At 42.2% G+C, this 21,947-nt stretch overlaps 1 protein-coding gene across 1 annotated transcript in view; it reads right to left on the bottom strand.

The window, feature by feature from the left end:
• The window catches only part of Elk (Eag-like K[+] channel), a 113,865-nt gene that overhangs the window by 69,739 nt on the left and 22,179 nt on the right, over positions 1 to 21,947 (bottom strand). Inside the window, exons 4-5 of the mRNA XM_080282832.1 lie at positions 16,748 to 16,878; positions 16,618 to 16,620 (exon numbers count right to left, since the gene is read on the bottom strand). Coding sequence (XP_080138958.1) covers positions 16,618 to 16,620; positions 16,748 to 16,878 — 134 coding nt within the window. The remainder of the gene's footprint in view (positions 1 to 16,617; positions 16,621 to 16,747; positions 16,879 to 21,947) is intronic.

The raw sequence follows: 21,947 nt of genomic DNA, 5'->3' as shown, positions 1-21,947 counted from the left end.
CGTTCTTTATTTTTTACTTTTTCTTAAAAAACTTCATTTACAGGACTAATGTGCTTAACCACAGTCACAAAGATAGTACTGTACTATCAAGACTCCTTTATATTTTGAAACAAATGACGAAGAGACTTGAAAACTGCATCGTATGTGCTATTCGGTTGTCATTTCACGTATGTAGCGTTATTCAGCATCAACCATAATTTTTACTATTCCAAATTACAGAATAAAATGAAAAAAATATCATTCAGGTCCAGGTCGAATACTTCTATTCGTGGCAGTACACTTGTCTTCACTTACAAGTACTACAGTGGGTGGTGTGTTGGAGGTCTTATGTGACACTAGAGTAATTGTTTACGTCTCATTTATAGTCGTCGGAATACAATACAGCCGAGACGTTAAAAAATGCAATGATGCTAAACAGGACCCTCAAGAAACAAGACTGTTATTTTTCTTGGTTTTGTTGTCTTGTTCGGTCAGTCTCTCCGTGTAGACCCGTCGACCACAGGCAAGCAACAGCACCTATGGGGCCGTCCTAAATTACTGAACATAAATCATGTATGGATCAGACGCCTCATTGTGACAGGCAGTATGTAAGTGAAGAAGATTGTACAAATACATGGATTTCTAAAAATCCCTCCCCCTTCTGTGTACGCTTAATAATATTCAATGTTGGGAAATTACAGTCCTAGATGCACCCTTGCCTTGGTCGGATTTCTCTTATATGAGTAAATATGGTATGGATTTAACCTGAATACACAATTGCGTTCACGGCAGGGAAATGGCTAAGTTGATGCGACTATACGAAACGATGAAGAGAGGATGGAGGATGGGATGAAATGACGAAGGGAGTGAGAGAGATGAGGGGACAGAGGGAGAAAAGCAGGGGAGGGGGAATACTGGGATGACATGAAGGGTGATGAGATTGTAAGGGGTAAGGTCAAAGAGACTGAGTGAAAAGATAAAGTGAGGGTGAGAAACTGGGATGAGATACTGTGTGAGAGAGAGAGAGAGAGAGAGAGAGAGAGAGAGAGAAGCTAGACGGGTGCTTAAAGAAGAAGGGAGGGAGGGAAGACTGCGGAGGGGAGAAAGGGGGAGGGGAATGGTGTAAAGGAGGGGGCGGAGGAGAGAAGTGATCAGTTGACAATTAAAAAATATCTACAAAGGTATTAGTGATCCACTTTTAAATAGATTACTACGACCTCCCCAAAGCTGAAGGAAATCGTCTGACGGTGGCAAGAATATAACAAAAGCAATGTTGGTGAGGAAGTAACTGGATTATTTCTGATCCCTTTGCTACATGAGTCCGGGAGGAAAGACTGAGAGTTTGGTATTCGGAGAAATAGGACTGAAAAGAAAAGGGGATGAGGGAAACAGGGAGGAACACAGTTAAGTATAAATATATATCTACGTATGAATGTCTGAATGAATGAAAGGAAGGACTGACTGAGGGTAGACAGGTAGGTAGGTAGGTAACTAGGTAGGTGAGACAAAACGCAGTGAAAGCTGAGAACAGTACATATGTATGCAGGCCTAAAAATGAATGTATCGGTATGTATGTATGCAAGCATGTACAATGTATGTATGTAAAAGGTATGTACCGTATGTATGTATGTATATGTATGTATGTATGTATGTATGTATCGAAAATTATGAATTTATGTATGAATGTGTGTAGGCAAAATGTATGTATGTATATATGTACAGAAAAATGTAGGACTGTATGTATTTATGTATGTATGTATGTGTATTTGTATGTATGTACCCAATAACCCCCACCCCCCTCCGATAAAGCACAATCTGGGTAAGGTAATCAGAGGAGACTTGTGCCTGATCTAGTCTGATTGCTCCCACTCCCTTACACAAACACACACACACACACACACACACACACACACACACACACACACACACACACACACACACAAGAATAACTACATAGAAGACACAAAAGTCATTCCCATATTTACATCCACATAAAAAAGTAAATACACATATACATACATACATACATACATACATACATTCTATATTACTGTATATAGGTTACATACATATATACACACGGACATAAACATACACACACCGATATGAATGACCCCCTGTGGCGGGGGGACACAAGCTGGCCGCACTATGGGGTGGTACTACTACTCTGCGGCCAGGTTGTGTTAGGAAGAATACTGCCACAGTATTCCCTGCGTGTCGTAAAAGGCGACTAAAAGGGGCGGGGTGAGGGGACTAGGGACCCCCTCCTCTGTTTTTTTAGTTCCTAAAAAGAGACAGGCCAGAGAAAGGGATGGGGGATGGCGTTATCCCCGTACCCTGAAGATTGCGTCTATGAATGTGCGTGGATGTAGTACAATTGAGGCTAAAAGGGAGGAGATTGGGAGAATGTTTGTGAGAAGAAAGTTGGATGTGTTAGCTTTGAGTGAAACGAAGATGAAAGGGAAGGGGGAATCTATGTTTGGAAGTGTGAATGGAAGATTGTCAGGTGTTGATAGAGGAAGGGCAAGAGAAGGTGTGGCCTTGTTAGTGAGTCCAGAAGTACAGCAGTGTGTGATTGAATGGAAGGAGGTGTCATCGAGACTGATGTGGGTGAAAGCGAAATTTGAACGTGAGTTGTGGGTGTTTGTGAGTGCATATGGGCCTGGTAGTGAAAGGGATGAACAAGAGAGGGAGTCTTTCTGGAATGATGTTGATGAGTGTCTGCAGAGTTTTGGAGCGAATGTGAATGTGGTAATGATGGGAGATCTGAATGCTAGAGTGGGAAATGTACCAGTTGAAGGCGTAGTTGGTATGCATGGTGTGCCTGGAAGAAATGAAAATGGGGAACGAATGATAGCGATGTGTGTTGAGCGAGAGATGGTGATTGGGAATACGCTGTTTGAGAAGAAAGATATTTATAAGTATACATGGGTGAGACAGGAGGGTGGAAGGGTTGTTGATAGAGCCTTGATGGACTATGTGGTTGTGTCTAGGAATGTAATAGGAAGATTGTTGGATGTGAGAGTTCTGAGAGGGGAGGGTGGAGGTATGTCTGACCACTACCTGGTGGAGGGAAAGTTAAGAGTAGGTAAGAGATGGGTGAGAGCTAGGAGGGTTAGGTGTGGCAGGGAGGTTTTGAAAGTGAGTGAGTTGGATAAAAGAGAGAAAAAGATAGAGTATCAGGAGAAATTGAAAGATGAGTGGAACGCAGTGAAAGATCGGGAAAATGGCAGCGTGGAGGAGGAATGGCAGTTGTTTAAGAGTGCTGTGGTGGGGCATGCAGAAGAGGTGTGTGGTGTGAGACGTGTGGGTGGTGGTGTAAGAAAAGGAAGTGAATGGTGGTGCGAGGAAGTAAGTATGGCTGTGGCTGAGAAGAGACGTGCATATGAAGTGTGGCTGCAGAGGAAGGATGAGATGTCATATGAAAGGTATAAGGAAAAGAGGAATAGAGCGAGAAGGGCTGTGCGTGATGCTAAAGTGGCAGCAGATGAGAGGTGGGGTAGGCGGCTGACAGAGAATTTTCAACAGAATAAGAAAATGTTTTGGAAGGAGGTGAAAAGGGTGCGAAAGGGAGAGTCTGGGAAGGAAGAACGAGTAAAAGCAGAGGATGGAAGGATGTTAATTGAGATGGATGCAGTAAGGAAGAGATGGGCAGAGTATTTTGAAAGATTGTTAAATGTAGAGGAGGAAAGGGTGGCTGAGATTCTGGCAGATAGAAGGGTGCAAGGAATAAATGTGTTGGGAGAGTTGAATGATTCTTTGATCACGAAGGAGGAAGTGCAGAAGGCAGTAAAGGAGATGAAAACAGGGAAAGCTGCAGGTATGGATGGGTGTGCTGTGGAATGCCTGAAGGGTGGTGGAGTGACTATTGTTGACTGGTTAGTAAGATTATTGAATGTGTGCTTTGAGAAAGGTATGGTGCCATTTGACTGGGCAAGTGCTTGTGTGGTCCCGTTGTATAAAGGCAAGGGTGATAAGTATGAATGTACTAGCTTTAGGGGTATAAGTCTGTTGAGTGTTGTAGGTAAAGTGTATGGTAGAGTGTTAATTATGAGAGTTAGAGAGGGTACAGAGGGAGTGATTAGTGATGAGCAGTGTGGATTTAGGAGAGGGAGGGGATGCGTTGATCAGGTGTTTGCTGTGAGACAAGTGTGTGAAAAGTATTTAGCGAAAGGCAAGGATGTGTTTTGGGCATTTATGGATTTAGAGAAAGCGTATGATAGAATTGATAGGGAAGCTTTGTGGACTGTTTTAAGATTGTATGGACTTGATGGTAGGTTACTAAAAGGGGTGAAAAGTTTTTATGTAAATAGTAGAGCGTGTGTAAGAGTGGGAAATACTGTGAGTGATTGGTTTCCCGTGAGAGTGGGGCTGCGACAGGGATGTGTGATGTCGCCTTGGTTGTTTAATATTTACATGGATGGTGTTGTAAGGAAGGTGAATGCAAGAGTTTTAGGTGGTCTGAGTCTGGTAAATGTTGATGGAGGAGAGTGGAATCTGAAGCAGCTGCTGTTTGCAGATGATACTGCACTGGTGACTGATTCAGAGGAGAGATTGAGACAGTTGGTAGAGGAGTTTGGAAGGGTGTGTGAAAGGAGGAAATTGAAAGTAAATGAGAATAAGAGTAAAGTGATGAAGTGTACGAGGTTGATAGATGGTAGGGGGATGAATATAGTTTTGAATGGTGAGTTGCTTGAGGAGGTAGATTGTTTTAAATATCTAGGGTCACATGTTGCTGTGGATGGAAGAATAGATGCAGAAGTGAAGTTTAGAATAAATGAAGTAGGAAAGGTGCTGGGAGGAATGAAAAAGTGTTTAAATGTCGTTCGCTTAGAATGGATGTAAAGAGAAGGCTGTATGAGGGTGTTGTGGTACCGACTGCGTTATATGGGGCTGAAACATGGAATATGGGTGTAGCAGAGAGGAAAAGTTTGAATGTAATGGAGATGAGATGTCTGAGGAGTATGTGTGGAGTGACGCGTATGGATCGAGTGCGAAATGATGAAGTGCGAAGGAGAACTGGAGTTGTTCGGGAGATGGCTGGTAGAGTTGAGCAGAGGGTGTTGCAATGGTTTGGGCATGTGGAGAGAATGGATAATGAGCGATTGGTGAAAACGATAACTAGATCTGATGTGAGAGGTGTAAGACTGAGAGGAAGACCACGAATAGGATGGATGGACAGTGTGAAGAGAGCGCTGGATGCAAAAGGGATGTCTGTTGAGCAAGGAAGAGTGGCTGTGCGTGACAGAAATAAATGGAGAGAAATTGTGAATGAATAAGTGATGACGCAGCCCTGAGGGGATATTCTCCCGCATTTGGTCTGATCAGCTAGTCAGGTCAGGTGCGGGTAAGGGGATGGGTCTGTTATGATGTGGCAGGGGTAAACCAGTTCTGCTGTCGGGCCCTGCTGTGGATGTCACTGCTTGCACTGCGCAGTTGACCCTTGTGCGGTGTGATGCGGTGAGGATCTGTCCGTTCTCCCCTTTGGGGCTAAGATGCGAATGAATGTGTTTGAATGGATGAGTAAATGGAGAGTGAGTCGTCCTGTCTCGGCTACCTCCCTTTCCTTGGGGGAAGCAGCCTAGGTATATAAAAAAAAAAAAAAAAAAAAAAATATCCACATTCACACACACACACACACACACACACACACACACACAGCATAAACATACATACATTCACACAGTACATTCATATATGCATGCATGCATACATACATCCATACACCCACATCCACACAGGCATACACATACAGAAACAGACGAAATTACAAGCATAAATTCATACACTAAAGGATGACATCGCACACATAAATATACATGGAAACAAATACACACATGCAATCACATAAACAGACATATACAAAAAAAATAGTAACATGATACATTGGTGTGTGTGTGTGTGTGTGTGTGTGTGTGTGTGTGTGTGTGTGTGTGTGTGTGTGTGTGTGTGTGTGTGTGTGTGTGTGTGTGTGTGTGTGTGTGTGTGTGTGTGTAGACAGACAGACAGGCAGAAAGACAAGTTGATAAGTAGGTAGGTAGGTAATCAGAGAGAGAGAGAGAGAGAGAGAGAGAGAGAGAGAGAGAGAGAGAGAGAGAGAGAGCGCTGCCATGAAAACATACATACATACATACATACGTACGTACAGAGGCAGTAACTCGGCACTAAACATTCAGCTCGTGGGAAGAGGTTGTGTCACCCTCACTAACTCCATAGTGCCTCGTACGTTTGCTGTTTTGCCGTACACTTTACTTAAACTTACCTAGTCTAGCTTAATTTAATCTAAACTGGCTTTGCCTAATATTTCCCCTCTCATACCTGCTGTTATGTACATCCTCTACACGTAACATAATGTAATCTAATCTAACCTAATCTAACTTTAACCTAGCACTATGCATTCAGCGCGAGACAAAGAGGCTCTGTTACCGTCACTATATGGGTCGTGCCTCCTGTGCTCTCTACCATATCCTTACTTTACCTTAACGCTACCTAGCCTGGCACCAAACATTTACTGCACTTATTATTGCTATCTACACACGAAGCTATTCGTCACTAAGCATTTAGCCTGGGGTAGGAGGCCCCGTTATTGTCACTATCTCCATCTTCCCTTCCCTGTACGCTGCTGGTTCACCCTTTTCATGTACCATCACCTGTTTATGCCACCTTGTAAAGAGGTTGTGTGTATAGCTCTGTTCTTCACCTCTACTATCCTGCTGAATCTGTTTTCCCCTTTTTACCGTGCCACCTTTGCTATGCTGCATTACAGTGGGTTTCTTTCCCTGTTTCTTCTTATTTCTCTCCTTCTATCTCTTCCTCCCTCCTCCTTCCCCTATCGTCATATCTATGATATTTAATGTACAGCTAGTCTCTTTCCGCAGCACTGATTTCTTCCGTCTTTATTCCTCTGAGCCTCATCTTCGTTCCCTCCACTTTTCCCTACCATTACCTCAGTTACATTATAGTTGGCTTTCTTATTGGTAGTTTTGTCTCTTATCTCTTGCTTCTGAACCTTTATCCTCTCTTCAACAACGTGACCTCTGTTAAGTTACGATATGCACTATCATGTCTCTTACTAACTCTTCTCTTTCTCTTCTCTTCCCGAACCTCTATCCCCTCTTTCCACTGTCGTCATCTCTGTTACTTTAATGAGTACCTGGCCTCTTACTAATTTTCCTTTTTCTTTTCCCTTCTCGAGCCTGTATCCTCCCTCTCCACTATCGTCACCAATGCTATGTTATTTATATCAGATAACCAGCTACCTCATTCTCTTCTCTTCTCTCCCTCGAGGCTCTATCTCCTCTCTCCACCATCTCTTACTAGTTCTTCCCTACTCATCTCTCCCTGAACCTCCATCCTCCCTCTCCCTCATCGTCAATTCTGCTATCCTACACTACAGAGGGATGCTGGCCTGTTCTCTTCCCCTCACTCCCCGACTGCCAAACTTCCACCATCCTCTCTCAACCCAAGCCATCTCTGTTGTGTTAGATTATAATGGACCACTTTCCAGCTGTCCTGTTTCCCCTTCCCCAAACCTCTATCCCATCAGCAGCGTCCGTGCTACCATACGAAGGCACCCCTCGCCCTTACCGAATGAGGGCGTCCAACAAAAGGGGCTTCATTGTCCTAAACTTTACACAGACGAGTTTCTCTTCCCGGATTCTCATTGCGAATTTCCAACTTGTAGTTGTTCTGTACTTGTGGGTTTACAGACACATTAGTATTAATCTATTTAGCCAACAGACGACTTTTTTTTTTTTATTCATTCTCTCTGCCTACGTATTATTTCACTTACCTTACAGGGGAAATCTCTCGGTAAATTAGCAAATAAGAGGATATGTAACCTTTGCATAACAAACGGACTCTTCTAAGCTGAATACAACAGTCTGGCGGTAGAAAGAATGAAATGCGAAAAACGTTCTCGTAGGACAGGGGTAAAATATGGAACAAAAACAAATGTAAACTCCATGAACGTTTTTCTTGTACCTCATCATGCCATGCAGTCAGGGTGACTTAGGCGAAAACAGGGCAGGAACTGTACAAGGTTAAGATTTAGAGAAAGCCTGGATGAAAGCCTGCAAAGGGCAGAGGACAAACACTTTATACAATGGCAACAACATTAAACACTTCATCCACTATATTCATTCATGTTTTTATAAAGATCTTGTCTCTTTTCTAACAATCAGGTTCAGCAGGCTGGGTGCGTTGTTTCTACGAGAATTCTTTACAACCAATATAGATGTTGTCTGTGTACACGAACAACGCTAGGGGAGGACGTGGTGGTGGTGGGGGGGGGGAGATTCATACTATACAGCTCTTCTTTACTGTTGTACTGGTTGCGTTTCCTTTACCCAAAAAATCGTTTGGTGAATGCCGGATAAAATTTCTAAGTGTGCCTCAATCTATGAAGGGTAAACACATTGCCGATAAGAACTTTTTCTCTCAGCTCTCAACCTCTGCTAGTTCTTTCTTCTCCTCACAGTGTTGCCTCTAGCTCTCCTTCTCTCTTAACAAAATTCTCGCTGTTTACTTCCTCTTTTATTGGGAGCATATTGGGCCCAACCTGCTGCATTCTTTCATCTCCCTTTTCGTCAAATTCACTCTTGCACGAGTTAATAATAGGCCGGAAAACACAAGTCTTTAATACAAGTATATTTTTTCTCTTAATCACAGTGCTTCAATCCTTCCAATGCGATATTCAAACTTCCTTCTCATTAAATGCAGATAATTTTCAAGAAGATAAAGCCACATACACTCAGAGGATTAAAGCATTGTGACCCATTCACAGTATTGGCAAAACTTTATTGCTTTATTAAGGTTTATGCCTGGTGACTTTAATTCGGCACTATGATACCCAACGCAGTCTGAAGCTATAATAAGTGTTTTTTGAATATCCTGAGAAAGATGAAATACAATGGAAATAAAAAGGAATCATACAGGTGAAACTGGAGGTCTTTCCTGGTTTTAGTCCATCCTCGTGCGCTGCCAAGCAAACAGTAAAAAACTCAGTTAAAACACAAACACAACACACATATACACAACTGAAATACTCTCTCTCCCTCTCTCTCTCTCTCTCTCTTTCTCTCACGCGTCGCCCACACCAGCCCGGAGTTCAATTTCAGACGGGATTAGTTATGTACAGAGCCGACTCGCCCTGTTCATCCCGTCTCTCACTCACTCCCACCTTAATGATTTGCCCGAGTCTCGCACTGCTCTTATTTGCTCATTATTTTGACAACTTTAACGAGAAGAGTCATAATTTCAAGCTCTTATATATTTGTGTTTCATATCGTTTTGAGTAATTTCCCTGTACACATTTCTGCTTTCCTTCGTGATTAGTTTTACAATTTTTCTTTCTATTTTTGACATTTACTCTCATTATTTTGGAAACTTTATATATATATATATATTAAGCAACGTTGGGTCTGGTTAGTACCTGGATGGGTGACCGCCTGGGAACACCAGATGCTGTTGGCATCCCTACGTGTCAAGTGGGGTTGGTGGAGGATTAGTGCCCCTTCCTGTAAAACAATTAACTCTAAGCCCTTGGCCACCCCGTTTGGGATACATGGCGTCTGGCAATGAATGAATAAATGAATATATATATATATATATCTATATCTATCTATATATATATATATATATATATATATATATATATATATGTGTGTGTGTGTGTGTGTGTGTGTCCGCCTATCAATCAATCAATCAATCAGTTAATCTATCATCCGCTCCTTTACTGCCACAAGAGGAGCATACGTTGTCTAGGCCAGGTTACTCAGTCCAAACATTCAAGGCAACTGACCGGCTGCTCTTCCCTGAGTAGCATTAGGTATGCAAAAGGCCAAATTCGATTGCAGCGCCTACGCCCACTGGGCTGCCAAGCGTCCCATTAGTTACATGGTTAACTTCAACGTAGTAAATGGTTCTTGGGTATCAGGAAACCACTGAGCTTGTCACTCAGCGTAGAGTCGCCTGATGATAGCGCTACATTGAGTGGACGGTGAGAGGCCCTATCCACCACATATGTCCTCCCCACATTTTTAAAGACGGATTATAATATGAAACTCTTAGGTAATTGTATTTAAACTCTCCCCCCCTCCCCTTTTTTTGTTGTTGCATAGTCTTCCTACATTTCTGCGACCTTTGTTGAGTCTTTTCATTTTCCTTGTATTTTCAACTTCGGTTGCAACTCACCTCAGATTTATTTTCAATTTTAACAATATGCTCTTACGTGTGTGTGTGTGTGTGTGTGTGTGTGTGTGTGTGTGTGTGTGTGTGTGTGTGTGTGTGTGTGTGTGTGTGTGTGTGTGTGATTTTTTGTGTTTTACTCCTATTCACTGAGAAAGTCTTTTTTTTTCTTTTTTTTTTTCCAGCATTTACGAGACGAGAGTTAAAACTGAGCACTTTACTGACTCGAATCTGATGTTTATCTTAGTTTCGTTTTTTTTTTTTTTTTTGCAAGTTTTACATTTATTTTCAAGTGTTCGCATCTCATTGGTTTATATACTCATTATCTCTTCTATCCCTCTTCTCATAAAATTCCGTATTCTTTGTCAGGTGGTAATATATAAATGCCAATTTGCATCCCTCCCCCCCCTTTTTCTTTTATTTACGACGTTACCCTTTATTTCTTTTAATGAGTGTCCAGCGTCAACGACCGTATTAGGCAAACAAACATTATTTCATTTTAACAATCAATGTTCCCACTGATGATTTATCCCTTCACAACGAAGATGTACAAGTTTTTTTACTCTTGCTACCCAAGGCAATTTTATCCGGCTTTGGAAAAAAAAACTATATGGTACTGAAGGGATTAATGAAGGCTGTATCTAACCTCTCCAGTTCGGAAAAAAAAAAAATCTCCTCTATGGCGAATATCATCAAGGGTAGCAGGAGTATTAATAAATGACAAACGTACTATATGGGTTAATGATTGTCAGGTGCCAATGATCGAATAATCAGGCTTTTCTTTTTATATTAAATTACCGCATGATGATTAAATTACGAGAGGTTAATAATACCGGATGGAAATTTTGGGATATTTTAGTTTTGGTCTTCACAACTATGTGAGATTTAATTAGACTAAGGGAAAAGTCCTGACCCTAAATACTGGTGTTATTATTATTATTATTATTATTATTATTATAATTATTATTATTACTGTTTAGATAATAATGTTGGTGACTTGTAATATGACTTGGTATATCTTAACTCATTCTGAGCGGGTGCTGGCTAACGATAAACGATTTATTCAGTTTTGGGAAATATCTGTTTTTCAGTATCATTTAATAGTAGACAAACAGACTAACAGATAAATGGGTTGATAAATAGACCAAGATAGCGATAGGTAGGCAGACTGACAAACAAAAAAATATACTGGGCTCGACAGACTGAAAATAATACGGTGATGAAGTGAGACAAGGATGAGAAAGCGAAAAAAACAACACAAAACAAAAACAAACGGAGAGACCTAGCACGAGAAAAACAGATAAACAGATTGAAGTGACAGTGCAAGGTGGCAGAGAAATAGATAAACTGAAAGACTGAGTGTGAAACAGACACTGACCAAGAGGCTGACAGAGATATGGGCTGAATTTTTGGACTGACTGGCAGACTGACAGAACGGTGGGATGGCGGTTTGGTATGAAATTAGTAAATTCTTCGAGGTAACTGATATATGTGACAACGTAATGGAAAGACAGTTAATAATGAAGAGATACATGAGCAGATGTAGATGCAGCTAGACTGACGGACAGACAACATACAGATATACAAAAAAATACATAGACTTCTATCAATCTACTATACAGAGAGAGAGAGAGAGAGAGAGAGAATCTAGATAATGTGGCGTATAATTCAATCATTGATCTCCTCTCTCTCCCTCCCTCCCTCCCCCTCCCTCTCTCTCTCTCTCTCTCTCTCTCTCTCAAATCAAGTCTGTCCTCTTAATCAGAATTTCTAATCAGTCACCCAGGATTCAATTTCCTTTCAGGCTTTTCCCAGCTGGTTTAAGTTACAATTTTGTACAAATTAACCATTTCTTTTAGCAAGATAATCCTACACATCTGTTTACTTGCATGAATTGTCGACGATTATAATTTAGTGAAGAGGAACCCCAAACAGTTAAAACTATCTATCTATCTATTGCCAGACGCCTCAATCCCGTTTGGGGTGGCCACAAACAAATCGCCTCCAAGTCGCCCTGTCCCCCGCCATTTCACTACCCTGCTCCCAACTCACACCCCCCTCTCTCATATACCTCTCCACCCCATCCCTCCATCTCATCCTCGGTCTCCCCCTCCCTCTTCCACCCTCCACCTCACTCGCATACACTCTCTTCGTCAGTCTTTCACCCTCCATCCTCTCCACATGGCCAAACCACCTCAGTGTGTTCCTCACAACGCTTCCTATCACATCCACATCAACACCACAACGCTCCTTTATATCCTCATTCGTCAGCCTGTCTCTCCACGTGACTCCACAAGCTCCTCTTAAATAACTCATTTCCACTGCTCTCACTCTTGACTTGTGTCCTTCCAACAACGTCCAAGCTTCACTTCCGTACGTTAGAGTTGGTATCACAATACTGTCATGTAGTAACTTTTTTACTTCCATGCTCACTTCCCTGTTTCACTGCTTTCAAGGAACCAGCAACCTTTCTTCCCTGCTGTACCCTTTCAAGCACTTCACCCTCCAAACCTCCATCCTTACTCATCACACTACCCAAATACTTAAACGTACTCACATTTTCCAATTCCTCACCATCCAACCTCGCTATACATTCACTGACTTCACCTCTCACAAAGACCATCACTTTACTCTTCCCTACATTCACCTTTAGGTTCCGTTTCTTACACACTCTCTCAAACTCATCCACCAAGCCTTGCAGCTCCCCTTCATCTTCACTCAACAACACAGTATCATCTGCAAACAACAGTACAGGGAGTTTCCAAACACTATCCTCTCTCACCAGGGCCACTCCAACATCCACTACCCTACCTTGTACCTCTTTTATTACCCCATCCATGTACAGATTGAACAACCATGGAGACATGACACATCCCTGTTTCAAACCAACTTTCAAAGAGAAAAATTCACTTAGTTCACCATCCACACGCACTGCAGCCTTAGCACCATCATACATACTCTTCACAGCATTCAACAACTTCCCATCTACTCCATATATTCTTAACACTTTCCACAATCCTTGTCTATCCACCCTGTCATATGCTTTCTCCAAATCCATGAAAGCCGCATACACCTTCTTTCCCTTCTCTAGAAACTTTTCCACTAAAGATCTAAGAATGAATATCTGATCTACACAACCTCTTCCCTTCCTAAAGCCTCCTGTTCTTCTCCAACTAATTTCTCTGTTCTTTCTCTAACTCTGTCTATAAGTATCCTACCATACACTTTTCCTATTATACTAAGAAGACAAATGCCCCTATGATTACCACACACTTCTTTTTCCCCTTTTCCTTTGTACAAGGGAATAATTATACCTGACTTCCAATCCTCCGGGACTCTACCTTCCTCCCAGGCCAATCTGCACATCTTCCACATCCATTCTACTACTATCTCTCCCCCATGCTTCAGCATCTCACCACACACTCCATCAATTCCTGGGGCTTTCCCTGATTTAACTTTCTTCATTGCTTCCACAACCTCTATCCTACTGATTTCTACCTGTCTTCTCACCTCCCTCCTTCTCCCAGCCATTCCCCAGCCACTTATACTCGCATTACTTCCATCCTCTATGTTCAACAATTCCTTAAAGTGTTCTCTCCATCTGCTCACTTTTTCTCCCTTCTCCACTAGTAATCTACCATGTTTATCTTTCACTCCCCTGCTAACTTCACTTCCACCCTGTCTTACTCTTTTCACTTCTCTCCAGAACATTTTCTTACAGTCCCTCCACTTTACACTCAAATTCCTTCCAAATTCCTGATCCACTCTCTTCTTACTCTCTCTTACTAATCTTTTCACCTCTCTCTTCCTTTCCACATATAACTCTCTCTTCTGCCTCTCAACTTCTTCCACGCCCCTATTTCTCATCCATTCATTGTATGCTTTCTTCTTTGTGCCACAGCCTGTTTCACCTCTTCAGTCCACCACGCTGTTCCTTGCACCCCCTCCGTCTTCTCTTCCTTCCACACACCACATCACATGCTGCACATATTTCTTCTGTAAATATCTTACACACACCTTCCACGTCTCCCATCTGCTCCAATTCATATTTGCCCAATCGTTCCTCCACTTCTCTCTTATACTCTGCCTTTTTCTCATCCTCTTGTAACCTTTCCACTCTCCTTGCAACTACTCCTTCCTCTCGTCTTTCCCTTCTTCTATTCCTCCATCTTACTTGCATCCTAATTCTGGCCACCACCAAGTAGTGGTCAGAAAGGCCACTCCCCCAACCTCTATAAACTCTTGCATCCAATATACATCTTCGCATCCTTTCATCCACACACACATAATCAATCATTGCCTTCCTTTCATTCAGTTCACCATCCACCCTTCTCATCACTCGCCATGTATACCTGTGGATCATTTTATGCCTGAAGAGGGTATTGGCTATTACCAACCCCCTCCCAGCACAGATGTCCACTAACGCACTCCCATTCTCATCTATCTCAGCAGGCACACCCCACTCACCAACTATTCCATCCACCTTCACATTACCAACTTTACCATTCATATCACCGATCAAAAACACTCTCTCATTCCTTCCAAACTTTTCCATGCACACTTCCACATTTGTCCAGAACTCTTCTCTCACTCTTCTAGCACGATCTTGCGTTGGCGCATACACACACACAATCGCCCACATTTGTATTCCAATTTTCAACTTTACCCACACAATCCTTGACCCAACTGATCCATACTGTCTTATGCTCTTCTTCCATCTTTTACTCACAACTATACACACTCCTTCCTTTGCCCTCTCATTCTCATCTACTCCTGCACATATACCCCATCCATACTCCCATTCTCTCACACTTTCTCCTTTCCATTTTGTTTCAGTTATTCCACATACATCCACTTTCGCATCCTCAAGCACCTGGACAATCTCTCTCTCTTTCACCTCATCATTCGCTCCTCTTACATTCCATGTACACATTACCAAGTCCTTTGTCCGGTCCTGGGTCGTCAACGTTTGGTCAGTCCTTGTCCGAGGCTTCTTGTTTGTTTTTTTAGTTAGTTGTTTTCCGGGGAGGGGCACTAACCCTCCGCCAACCCTTTTAGTCGCCTTTTACGACAAGCAGGGATACTGGGGGAGTATTCTTGAAAACCCCCCTACCCCCAGACCGCTTTATTTAGCAGAAAAATGTAATAGTCACAAGGTTATGCTGAAACGAATTGATATACCAATACCGTGATATTTACCTACAGTTAACAGAACTCTCTCATCCTGTATATTATACGATTTATGAAACGCCACTTCAAATCATCTGCATAACAGCTTACCTGCAGCTCAGTTTTATACTTTAAGTTATCCAAAACTTTTTTTTTATCTTCCATGTAAGAAATTCCAACCCTTAAAATTATTTAGCTTTTTCATGGTAGCTAAAGCTTGATTATGGATTCTTTGCAGTCGGAAAAGCTAATTTATGGTATCGCTAAGTTTCTCTTCAATTTCAATTCAAATGTAGTGTAAGCTTAATCCGATTCATGCTTTATTTTGACCTCTGCAAGCTTACTTATGGATTCCTTGCATTAAAAAAAGCTAACGTATAGTATAGTTAAGCTTCTCTTTCATTTCTATCCAAATGCAGTTTAAGCTTAGTCCGAGTCAAGCTTTCTCTTGACATCTGCAAGCTTACTTTTTCAATCTCTCCGCTCAGAATCACTCGTATACAATAAAGATCCACTTTTTGTTTTTTTGGAAGAAGGTTTTCGACTCGTATATTTCACAACAATACTATGTATCCGCACTTCATAAGTTGAGTCTGACTGGGCTGGGTGGCTGGGCGAGTTGCACTGGGTTGGGTTGGGTTGGATTATGCTAGGGTGGGATAAATTGAGGTAGTGTAAATTTATGTTATGTACAAATATCATATTGATGTACACAAAAATACTTTAGCATACATCCGCTCCCAAAGCTTATTCATACTCCTCAGTTCCCTCGGACAAAACAGGTAGCCAGCATATAAAGTCCATTGCCTGGGAAGGTATCGAGATAAGAACCTAACTAAAATATATATATATATATATATATATATATATATATATATATATATATATATATATATATATATATATATATATATATATATACACACACAATGAGCTTAAATACACAAACAACACTAAGCTTATCTAATATCTATTCTTCCAAAAAAAGCTAACTTATGTTGCAAGGGACACAAAAACCATTGCAGCTTACTCACAATATTGACTTTACACACACACACACACACACACACACACACACACACACACACACACACACACACACACACACACACACCATACGGAAAAAAAAAAAAAACTGACGCTTACCCTCTCTCCTGCCTTCCAAACAAAAGCGCAGGCCTACTCACATGTTACGGAAAGTAGAGTTACACACAAAAACTCCATAAACACCACCCCCATCAAAAAGAGAAAGGCTTGCTTCTCACGTTGTTGAGCTTCAACTTGCTTTTGGCCTTCTCCTGTGCGTAGTGTCCCCGAAAGACAAAGCTTACAAAACTAATTTTAAGACACACAAAATCACCCCCTAAACTCACCCTTCCTCCCAAACACAGAAGCTTAGTACTGTACTCACATTGTTGAGCTTAAGCTTATTCTTGCCCTTGTCCTGCGTGTAGTGTCCGGAGAGCTGGTAGAGCACGGCCCGGCTGCGTCTTCGCCCGTACTTGGCTGGGGGAGCTTCGGGATCCAGGTTTTCGTTCTCGTCTGTGGGAATACAAGGAAGTGAAGGTTTGAATGCGTTGGTGGTGGTGGACTGGTGGAGAGGGATATATAGGTGGACTGATGGATGGATGGAGGACCACATACAGATACACACAGACAGGCAGACAGATACATACATTTTATATATATATATATATATATATATATATATATATATATATATATATATATATATATATATATATATATATATATATATTGATAAACAGATAGATTGTTACAGAGAGAGAGAGAGAGAGAGAGAGAGAGAGAGAGAGAGAGAGAGAGAGAGAGAGAGAGAGAGAGAGAGAGAGAGGACACAAAGTGAGTTAACGCAAGGTTTAATCCCGTTAAAATCCTGGAACTGGATCAGATGATGAAGCCCATTCGGACACAATGATGGAGAACCCGGAATTAGTCGAGGCTAAAATGCACGGATTCGAACACGTGACGATTCATGGTGGGGATCTGGATAGTGTGGGAGAAGGGTGGGGTGAGATCAAGAGAGGAGGGGGATGGGAAGGTGGACAGAGGGAAGGGTGATGGGATACTGGAAGGACGGGGGAAAAGAGGGAGGGGTGGCAGTGGATGAGGGGGGAGATGAATGGGTGGGGGCGTGGGGGATGACGGGGGAAGAGAGGAGAGGGATGAAGAAGACATGAGGATCAATGGATGAGTGATGAGAGGGGAGAAATGATGTGGGTGAAGGTGAGGAATGAGAGGAGGGGGATGATGAAGGAAGAGGCAACGAGAGAATGGGAAGGGGGAATAAAGAGGGACTTGTGAGTGGGGAGGGCTGGGAGGAAAGAGAGAAACAGGGTAGAAAAGAGGTGGTTGTAAGAAACCAGGGGGAAGGGAGGATAAAGGACGAGTATGGAAGAGTGTTAGAAGGATGAGAGGAAAGGAAAGAAGGGGAAGGGAGGATAAGCATCTGACAGTGAGGGGGGGTGAGAGGGGAGGAGAGACTGGGGAAGGCGGAAATGCATGCGTAAGAAGGGAGAGGAAGGGGTTAAGGGGAGGAGATGAGAATGGAGTCGATGACGGTAAGACAGGAATGAATAGAGAAGAGCGACGAACAGGGAAGAGGGAAGAGAAGGGAAGGGCAAGACGACAGAAATTCTAACACGTAGCGAATGAGAGAGGAGGGGGTGATGATGATGACAGATGAAGGTATGAGAGGGGGCAAAAGGGTAGGGAGTACGGGAAGGGAGGGGGTGAGAAGAGAGGGGGTGAAAGGGGAGGGTGCGAGAGGAAGGATGAGAGGGATTCACGAAAAGGAAAGGATGAGAGGGGTGGGGTGTTTATGAAGGGGGTGATGGAATAGGGGAATGAAAGGAAAGGGGAGGCTAAAGGAACTAGAGGGGTGAAAATAGAAAGGTTGGGAGAAGGAACATACAGGGGAAGGAAAGAAAGTGAAGGGAGTGAGCAGACAAAGCTTCAGGCCAGCGAGGTGGTGAAACAGGACTTTGGTGGAAGGTAAGGAAAGATGGTGAAGAAGATGAAGATGGGAAGCGGTAGGTATAAATGCAGGTGGTGGTCATCATCATCATCATCATCATCATCATCACCATGGCCCTCTTTTCAACTATTACAAATGAAGAGGGCAGGCTTCAGAAAGAGAAGAGAAAGTACATAAGTAGGAGAACCATCATTATAACCCAAAACTTATAGTACGACTTATTCTACCTCTACTACTACTACTGCAGTAGTAGTAGTAGTAGTAGTAACAGTAGTAGTAATAACAACAACAACAACAACAATAATAATAATAATAATAATAATAATAATAATAATAATAATAATAATAATAATAATAATAATGGAGTTAATAACAAACAACGTAACAAGCTCACCTACCTGCCCCACATATAAAATTCGGCCAGAATCTCCCAAGACACAGAAAACTGAGAATTGAATTGAATTGTCATCAAGAAGACTCAAATCTCCAACAGAGGGATATTGAATGAGAGTCAGACCTGAATTACCATAAGTGAGAAGTGAAGGCTCATCTGTAAGGCTCTGCGGGGATCGGGTCAGGGGACGGGGTGAAGAGACAGCTTTCAAAATGATTACAGTATATTGATATTTTTGTATCTCTATGGCATGGATGCAGCTAACATTTTCTCTGGAACACAGAATCTAGTCTACAAAAATTTAATGGGGAAGGGACAAAAATTCTGCTTTCAAAATGGTAACTTTGATATTTCTGTACCTGTATGGCTTGGACATAGCTAACACTTTTCTCTAGAACACACTCTCTATTCTTAAAAAATGTAATGGGGAAGCGGCAAAAATTCTGCTTTAAAAATTATTACTCTGATAATTTTCCTGGGAGCATAAACTCTTCTCTTTAAAAATGGTAATGAAGAAAGGGGAAGAAGCCTCTGCTTTCAGAAATATTAATCTGATGTTTTTCTGTTTCTATAGCTTGGAAAGAGCAAATGATTTTCTGAACAGCTTATATTCTGAAAAAAAAAAGTAAAAATAAAAGTAATACCTACGTGGCATAAAAAATTGTTCCATCAATTTTGTCAGCAGCCGAAATTTATTTTAAATAAATAATGGTGAGAAAAAGTTAGCAGCATTGTGTAGAGGGAAATACTGCTAAAAAATAAATAAATAAATAAATAATCCTGAAACGCTATGTTTTATGTGGCTTGCCAGCAACTTAAGCATATCATGGGAAAAATTTTTGAGAATAATATTCCTATTTTTCTGGGCGTCTTACAAATGTAATAATTCCCGGAGGACAAATTTAACAAATTACACATCAGCAATTTTGGTGTTGTAGTTAACCTGCTACAAAAATAAAAATATCAATATTTCGATGTAAAAATATTTTCTCTCCTACAGCTGGTAACAATTTCTCATACGTCTACTGAGTATATATAAGTTGATGGATATTAAATTTTCACTACGAGGGATCTCTTCCGTGCTGAATACTAGTGCTGAAGAGGTCAATGAAAAATCCCCCCCCCCCCAAAAAAAAAAAGAAGAGACGCATATTTGGGAAAACATACGAAAAAAAAAGTAATGTAAGCCTGGCCAGACGATGATGATGGACAAAAGTTTAAAAAAATGGAGGTGATAAAAGTAACAAGAAGAATCCTCTGGTGTGGAAATTAAAACCGTGCCGAGAGAGAAAAAAAAAACAACTGACCGGGACAAAAGAAAACAAAAACGATGTCAGTGAAAATGAAAACCCGGTAAAACAAACAGACAGAAAAGGGAAAGACAAAAAGTGTGGGTGTGTGTGTCGGCCAGGGAGAGACATGAAGGCAGGGTTCTACTTTTTTTAATCGCCATTTTTTCTTCCTTTTTAATTTCCTCTTGTGCCCCACATCTATTTCATTTTTTTTTTCCTTCTGTTCCTTGTCAGTGCCTCCTTCCCCCCTGCTTTTAACTTGGCTGTCTGTAGGTCTGAATCGGTGTCCGTCTGTCTGTCTTCCTGAGTATATCCGTTTGTCGGTCTGTCTGTCTGTCTGTCTGTCTGTCTCTGTCTGTCTCTCTCTCAGCCACAGACATGGAAGTGGCGTATTACTTTTACTTATTATTACTTATTTTTTGCCGTCCTCCATCCCCTCCTTTCTGCTCTGTCCATGCTCCCCTTCTATCTCCCTTCTTTTCTCTCCTTCTCACACTCCACCTCCCCTTATTTTCCTCTCTACTTCATGTCAACAGATAGACCCTCGACGCCCACCCCCATTTTTTCCCTTTTTCGTCCCCCTGCCTCATGCGTCCTCTTTCTCTAAACTCCCCTCTCTTCCATGTTTCTCTCTCTCTCTCTCTCTCTCTCTCTCCCCTTCATCAACGTCCATCTCCTTTTCTCTTTTTTCCTCCCCTCCCACGCCCCCTTCCTCTATCTTCATCCTCTCCCATCTTTGTTGTTAATGTCTCCTCCTACCCATTTTCTTCTGTCTGTCTGTCTGTCTGCCTCCTACGACCCTCTATTTTTCTATTCCTCACGTCCCCTCCTACGTCCCTTTCATTTTTTTTTCCTCTCCCCTCCTGTTTTCCTTATCGACGTCTACCTTATCGACGTCTACCCAGCCCTCTCTCTCTCTCTCTCTCTCTCTCTCTCTCTCTCTGCCTACAGTCTCACTTATCTTTCTTCTTCCCTCTTACGTCCCATGCCTCCCCCTCCCTTTTCTTCTCTCCCTACTTCTCACAATCTCCCTTCCTCCCCCATCTCTCTCTGTCTCTGTCTGTCTGTCTGTCTGTCTGTCTCTGTCTCTCTCTCTCTCTCTCTCTCTGTCTCTGTCTGTCTGTCTCTGTCTCTCTCTCTCTCTCTCTCTCACAATACCTCCCGTCATCCCCAGCCTCCTCCCTCCTGGCGCGAAGCACTCAAAACTCTCTCTCACTTTTCTCTCCTTCCCTCCCTCCCCTCCCTCCCACCCACTTGGCTGTCTTCTCTCCTCATCTTCCCCTCTTCTCTTACTCTTCCACCTGCCTTTCTCCATTTCCGCCCTTACTCCTGTTTCTTTTTCAGCTCCCCTCTTTTGTCTTCATCGTTTATCCTCCTTCCCCTTCAGTTGCGTTCCTACATTTTCTCTCCTTTCTCCTCTGTCTTCTGTCTCCTCTTTATTTCTCTTTACGTTGCCTTCTACCCTCTCCTGCTTCTCTTCGCATCACGGTCTTCATCTTTTACCTTTTTCATCTCTGTCTTCTTACTTGACAGTTTCATCTCTTTTTAATCCTCTCAATTCGTTTCTCTTCCCCTCATCTGCCTTCACTTCCTTCTTTCATTTCCCCTCTTTCACCTCCTTTTCCCATTCCTCTCATTCTTCCTCTTGTCTCCTTGCCCTCCTAACATCCTCCTTGAATACCCTCCTAATGTTTACCTTGTTTGCTTCTAACTTACCTTCCTTCAGTTCAGATTATTTCCTTGTCTGTTTCTTCCTGCCTTTCCTCTAGCTTCCCCTCCTACCTTCCCCACTAATCTCTTCTTTCATATCCTCCTGCCTCTCCTCCATTCTTCTTCACTGTTAGCTTCCTCGTGTCCTTTTCCTTACTTACCTTCCTGCCTTTTCATCTACCCTATTCTTTGCCTGCCTATTGTACCCACCATTACT

Source organism: Coenobita brevimanus, chromosome 94, assembly GCF_032717465.1.
Source record: "Coenobita brevimanus isolate Jiangsu-jjx chromosome 94, ASM3271746v2, whole genome shotgun sequence".
Lineage (NCBI taxonomy): Eukaryota > Metazoa > Arthropoda > Malacostraca > Decapoda > Coenobitidae > Coenobita > Coenobita brevimanus.
This window is presented reverse-complemented; position numbering and strand designations above follow the sequence as displayed.